The 6492-nt window shown below is 41.5% G+C and overlaps 1 protein-coding gene across 1 annotated transcript; it reads right to left on the reverse strand.

Moving 5' to 3' along the window:
• Positions 1-2273: 2273 nt before the first annotated feature.
• LOC109191252 lies at positions 2274-3611 on the reverse strand. The gene has a single exon (XM_019341838.1). The coding sequence runs from the start codon at positions 3609-3611 to the stop codon at positions 2274-2276; it is 1338 nt and encodes a 445-aa protein (XP_019197383.1).
• Positions 3612-6492: the final 2881 nt, after the last annotated feature.

Genomic DNA, 6492 nt, shown 5'->3' on the forward strand with positions numbered 1-6492 from the left:
ACTTTACTCAGCGCCACGCCCTGCCACTGACAGGCCTTGGATGGCATAATCACTTGTCGGGAGAAGAAGGCTCATCTCGAAAAAACATCTCCTCCGATGGGCCATTAGGAGATGGACAAAACGAGTCCCAAAAGGCCGGCGTAAGAGGTGGGGCGACGGGCGCCTCGTCATCCGGGTACAGCTCCAGGTAGCGAGAGAAGTCGGCATCAGTCATCAAGTCGGTCGCCGGCCCATCCAGGTCGTCAAGAGGAATAGTGAATACCATTTTAAAAGCAAGCTGCTCTGGAACTGCCACCTCAACAAATGACCCGTCCTGGGCAATGGCTCGAGCCTTAGTCTGAGATGGGGGGTCGGCCAGGGATGGAGAGTTTGTCACAAGGGGCGGAGCCTCAGTCGGCGGTCGAGAAACAGAGGAGGTAACACCAGAGTGATGCCTTCAGAAAGAAGGACGAGGAGCCTTCTTCTTGCCCTCTTTCTTCAGTCTCGATTGCTTGGAATAGGAGGGGCGAGACGGCGACCCGAAGTCAATCTTTTTCCCTTTTATGGGAGAGCGACCCATGATTGATCAAAAGCGGTGAGGAGAAACTCAACGGATCAGGGCGCCATTTATAGGATCTCAGGAAGGAAGGAAAGAATCTAAACGGACCCGGCGAATCAGGCAAATCACGTGGAATCCGGGCGTTACTCGGCTGTTAAGGGTATGAGATTGAGAGAGATCTACGAAATAAGAGAGTAAATGCTGCTACTTTCCGATATCCAAGTTGGAGGACTGGATATTGGAAAGTGAGGGACTAGTTGATGGGGAGAGGACCCCGGCCCAAGAAGAATGGGGAAGCCCAAAAAGAATAAGATGCGGCCCAAGGGAAAATGGGCGGAAGCCCAGAAGGTAATAAAGCTCGGAAGAAGATCAGACCAAGTCCAGGAGTCGAGCTGACTCCGAGGTCGGGATGAGGACTCGGCGATAGCGACAAAGAGCCGTTGAAGGGCATTTAAGGAAGCATTAAAGAAGCCGGTCAAAGAGACGTTGGGAGGCCCAGTAACGACAGCCCAACGGCCCCCCGGCATAATTAGCAATCAAAGCTCAATTTAATACATTTAAGTTCGATTAAAGGAGGGCCTACTATATAAAGGCCCCTCCAAGATGTAAAACAGGCGAGTCCATGCCCAGAGAATAGATAGACACATTTACTAAAATTATCCATTCCCTTCTATTTTGGATAGCTTTATTGAAAGGTGTATCCACCAACCAAGGTTGTGTTTGACCTCCCTGGGCCCAAAAACCCTAAAACCAACACTGACAATTGTTTCATACTCAACAAATTTTGTGTAATTCCGAAACATAGAACACATCGGATATAAAATTGTGAGTACCATCCTTCAACTGAATAGAGATTTTACCTTTTCCCAAAATTGGCACCTTTGACTTATTGCCAAATGTCACTTCAGACTGAACTGATTCATCCAGTTCAGAAAACAATTCTTTCTTCCCACACATATGGTTACTACACCCAATATCCAAGAACCATATGTTCTTATCTGCAGAAAAACTATCACTGGCCAAAAGTAAGGTTTCAGAATTCTCACCAGACTTTTCAGCAGTATTTTCAGTAATGTTTGCTTGATTTCCACAATTGTTGTCCTCATTATACCAACAATCTACAATCTTGTGCCCATACTTGCCACAATTGTAGCAATGAAATGGAAATTTACCTTGTTTGGTATTACCTCCATCTCTTCCTTGGTTGGAGTTACCACGTCCTCCTCCTTGGTTGAAGATACCACGACCTCTTCCACTAGAACCTCCTCTTCCTCTTCCACGACCTCTACCAGATCTTCCACCTCTTTGATTAGTGCCAGTCACATTAAGGGTGACTTGACTCTTCAAAGCTTCTTCTGCTAGTGGTTCCGATTTTGATGCAATTCTTTCAATATGACTTCTACCATACTTTTCAGCTCTGCAATTGATAAGAGCTTAGGTTTGTGTGACTCTGTGATCCAAGCAACCACATGGTCATACTTCATCGGCATAGTTTGAAGAAATTTTTCAACCACTGCACCATCTTCAATTGTATCTCAGTATAACCTCATCTTATTCACCATATCAATAAGACGAGTGAAATACGTATCTACTATTTCTGTAGAGGTCATCTCACAATTGTCGTACAACCTTCTTAACGACGGCAACTTAGACTTCTGTGCCCGATCGGCTCCTTTGTTAGACACCTTTAAGATGTCCCAAGCTTGCTTTTTTTTTTTTAATCAAATGGAATTTATTAAAGGCTAATAGCCCGAAGGGTAGCAAACCCCCTAAAGTCATACAAAAGAGCCAATTTAGCTTTGAAAGGCAAAGCTGTAAAGGAACTAAAAATTGCGGGCGAGCCTACAGCTAGTCCCTCCGCCGCAAGGGCGTCGGCTACCTGATTCGCTTCCCTATAAACATGATTTAATGAAGATCCCCCGGCAAAGAGGTAAGAGCGAATGTTTGAGACTGTCTCTTTAATCCTCCATGGGATTCGTGCTTCTGTAACGGAAGATAAACGCACCAGCTCAAGAGAGTCCACCTCAATGATGAAAGGGCGCAAGACCATTGTATCACACCACTGTAGTGACCTGCACAAAGCCATTGCTTCTGCCTCCAGGGCCGAAGTGGCTTCCAAGCTAAAAGTAAGACCGGCAAATAATAAACCACGCGAGTCCCGAAGGCAAGCTCCACCTGCAGCTCCAGCTGTCGTGAAAATAACGTCGGTGTTAAGCTTTAGTCTACTCGTTGGAGGAGCTAGCCACTTTACCCAGATCGTGTTTCTTCGTCGTTGCACTGCAAACCTGGCTACCAAACCATCCGAGAGTAGGACAACTCCCAGTATGCTCGCATAGCGAGGGAAAGCAAGGGAAACAAAATAGGATTCCCGTTTAACCCTTTTGATAACACCTTCAGGGGAGAATGCAGAACCATTATAAATGCAATTGTTATACTCAACCCATAAGAACCAGAGGATTAAGCATGGCAGGAAGCACGTAATGCTTCCCACCGCAGAACCTGGGGAAGCCAAAAGCCACCACGAATGGCAAGTCGCGCGAACCGAGTCGAGATTGCCAAACAACCCCGAGAGCCTGCCGAAGTGAATCCAGACCTCTTGAACTGCCGTGCAACTGACAAGGCAGTGTTCGAGGCTTGCACTAGCAGCGGTGTAGAATGGACACATGGACGGCAAGCAGAATCCAAAGCGCTCAACAACATCCAGAAATGGTAGAAATCTCTTCAGCAGCTTCCACATAAAGACTGAGACCTTAAACGGAATCTGTCTCCCCCAGATGCTTGAGGACGACAAACAGACTCCCTTCCTCTCACGTAAAGCATCGTAAGATGTTGAAAAAGTGAAATTACCGTATGAAGAGGGGGTCCAGATTAGCGAACCAGAAGATCGTATGGTGTTTTCTTCAACAAAGTCTTCCATCCCCCTCATGCGTCTGCGAGCGAGAGAGTCCGAGGGCCTAGCATCCGCATCTGAATAACGAGCATGCATGTAGTCGCTCCATAGCGAGCCACCCTGCAGAAAGCTAAAAGAAAGTTTGGCCGAGTAGGATCGCTGTATTGTCGACAAGCTTCGCATCCCCAGTCCATCCTCAGTTGTGGGAAAACAAATTTTCTCCCATGAAGACCAGTGTCTCTTTGGCCGTCCCTCTATTTTTCCCCAAAAAAAAGCAAGCAAATTTAGACTCCAGCGCTTTCTCGATTTGGCGAGGCAGTAACATAGAAGCCATAGTAAACAAATGGATCGCAGACAGAACATGCTTAATCAATGTTAGCCTGCCCCCTGGGGAGAGCATATGGCGCTGCCAACCTGCAAGCCTCCCCTTCACTAATTCCAGTAGATGCTGATAGTAGCAAGGTCTGTTGCGTCCTTTGAATAAACTCACTCCCATGTAACGAAACGGAAGGCTTGAGCGCTGCATTCCCAAAATGTGCGATATTGTTGCGGTCCTTTGGCTACTGCAATGTCGAGAGGTAACAAAAAAAATTTTGGAGTAGTTGATCTTATGGCCAGACCCTGCCTGATAAAGCTCCAATACTTCCAGTAAAGCCTTTAACGACCGCGAGGACCCATTTACAAGGATGATGATATCGTCGGCAAATGCTAAGTGAGAGACCACCGGGCAGTTCAGACCCATGATGTAGGGAGATAGCAATCCCGTGCCCATCTTAAGAATAAGAGAACGGGATAAAATTTCGGAGCCAAGGATGAAAAGAAGCGGGGACAACTGATCTCCTTACTTTACACCTCTAGTCGGTTGGAAAAATCCACAGCTAACCCCATTTACCAGGACAGATAATCTCGTGGCTTCTAGATTATTCAAGACCAAATTTATAAATGTGGCTGAGAAACCAAATCTGGATAGGGCTGCCCTTAGGGAGTTTAATGAGCACGTGCTAATTGCCCAAAAATAGAATAATTAACACCTTGGTGAATCTGTCCCAAGGCCAACTGATCTCGCCGTGTTTGGGCTGCATCAGCTCCTTCGGGTAGACCGGGATCAATAAAGCTCCAAAGATTTTGAGCTTTCAAATGTGTAGACATCATAATTTGCCAATAATTATAATCGAGTTTCCCGTCCAATTTGGGACCCAACCATACAATATTGAAATTTGCAGACATATTTAACTACGGAAAATATCTCGGGGTTGAAAAGTTGACTGGCTCTAATACCAAATGTAAGATATATTAAATATAATATATTTATTATATATATATATATATATATATATATATATATATATATATATATATATATATATGTATGTATGTATATATACATACATACATACATATATATATATATATATATATATATATATATATATATAATATATCTATAAGATATATTAAATATAATATATTTATATATTATATTTATATATATTGAGAGAAAGTGAGAGAGAGAGGAATACTTGCAATACAATTGATGATTAAAATGATTGAATACATAGCCTATTTATAGTAAGAGTTCTACTACATAGACTCCTAAAATTCTACTCCCTCATTAAACTCCCTGAGGTGGCAAATCAGGATTGGTTATTTTCATCATGTGGGTCCACAGAAAAATGTCTACATCAAGAGCATGTGAGAGGGAGTATAAGTTAGGAGTTTAAAATGGGAGTACACCAAGTATTTTCCTTATAGTAAACGTAAATAGGAATAATGCTAAAAACTAGGAAATGCATGTAAGCACTACTCCATGTACTAAGCAACTACATGCCACACACTACTTGATTTAATTAACAACCTAATTAAGCCTTGGTTTAACAACTATATAATAATAATATTATTATAACACAGGGCCATGAAGAATATCAAAAATAGCAATAATTCATCATATAAACCTAAAGACAAGCTCTAACAAGATACACATACAAAATCACACAATCAATCATTCAATCGGAGCCAATCAATAAACAATAGCAAGGAAAATAGGTTTTGTAAGACATGAGTTACTTCTTAGCCCTTAATCAAATTCCCTTGGCTACTAAGGTCCTTCTCTAAGATTTCCTTCCAATTGATTCTCCCTAGGCTCGGTAGAGGGAATTCTTTTGCTAGATTACCCGAGAGAATATTTCGGGTGGCAAAGCTATTCATGGTAGGGTTTCTTAATCCCATATATATATATATATATATATATATATATATATATATATATATATATATATATAGATTCAGGAATCCTAACTAGAATCTGAATAGTAAAGGCCCACTTTCCCTATTCCCAACGGGATTAAAGGTTGTGCTAGGGATAAGGGTCCATGCTCCATTGTGGATCATATTAATTAATTAAGAGAATTATATCCCAATTAAATCCTTTTTAATTATATATTAATAGAATTAATCCCATAATTAATTTAGATTAGGGGACCGTAACACGGGGTGTTACATAATGGCTGATGGAATGGAACACTGTTTTGGGGCAACAATTTTTGTTAAATAGATTTATTGAATGAAATTTTAAGGTCCTGAACTGTTTCTGCCTCTACATACGAATAATACAAAAGACTGAAAAATTCTTAATTGACATATTATTTAATCATCTAATAAAAATAAAAATAAAATAAAATAAAATAAAATAACAAGATAAACCTATAAGCGAAAACGCATGGTGAGTATTACTTCAACCAAATCTAACTTAACTTGCATCCAACAGAAGCTAAAGCATGTAATTATATAAGAACAAAACATGTAAAGGGATAGTTTAAGATTTTACGACGCATAACTGATTTCATATGTTCAAATAAAAGTTCACAAAACAACCACAGCAGTAACAACACATTTGATGCAAACAACTTGGCCAATAATTATAAGAGAAGATTTGTTGATCGCAAAAAATCTTCTCTTGAATTACTGCAACCAGAAACACACAACTGCACAAGTCAAACAGGAAAAAAAGCACAGGACAAAACATGCAAAGAACCACCCCAAACATAACAACAGCTGAATGGACTTT

This window comes from Ipomoea nil, unplaced genomic scaffold (genome assembly GCF_001879475.1).
Source record: "Ipomoea nil cultivar Tokyo-kokei standard unplaced genomic scaffold, Asagao_1.1 scaffold0205, whole genome shotgun sequence".
NCBI classification, from domain to species: Eukaryota; Viridiplantae; Streptophyta; class Magnoliopsida; order Solanales; family Convolvulaceae; genus Ipomoea; species Ipomoea nil.

Coding starts and splice junctions, on each gene's coding strand:
- LOC109191252 (XM_019341838.1), bottom strand. CDS start 3,611: ATGCGAAGCTTGTCGACAATACAGCGATCCTACTCGGCCAAACTTTCT.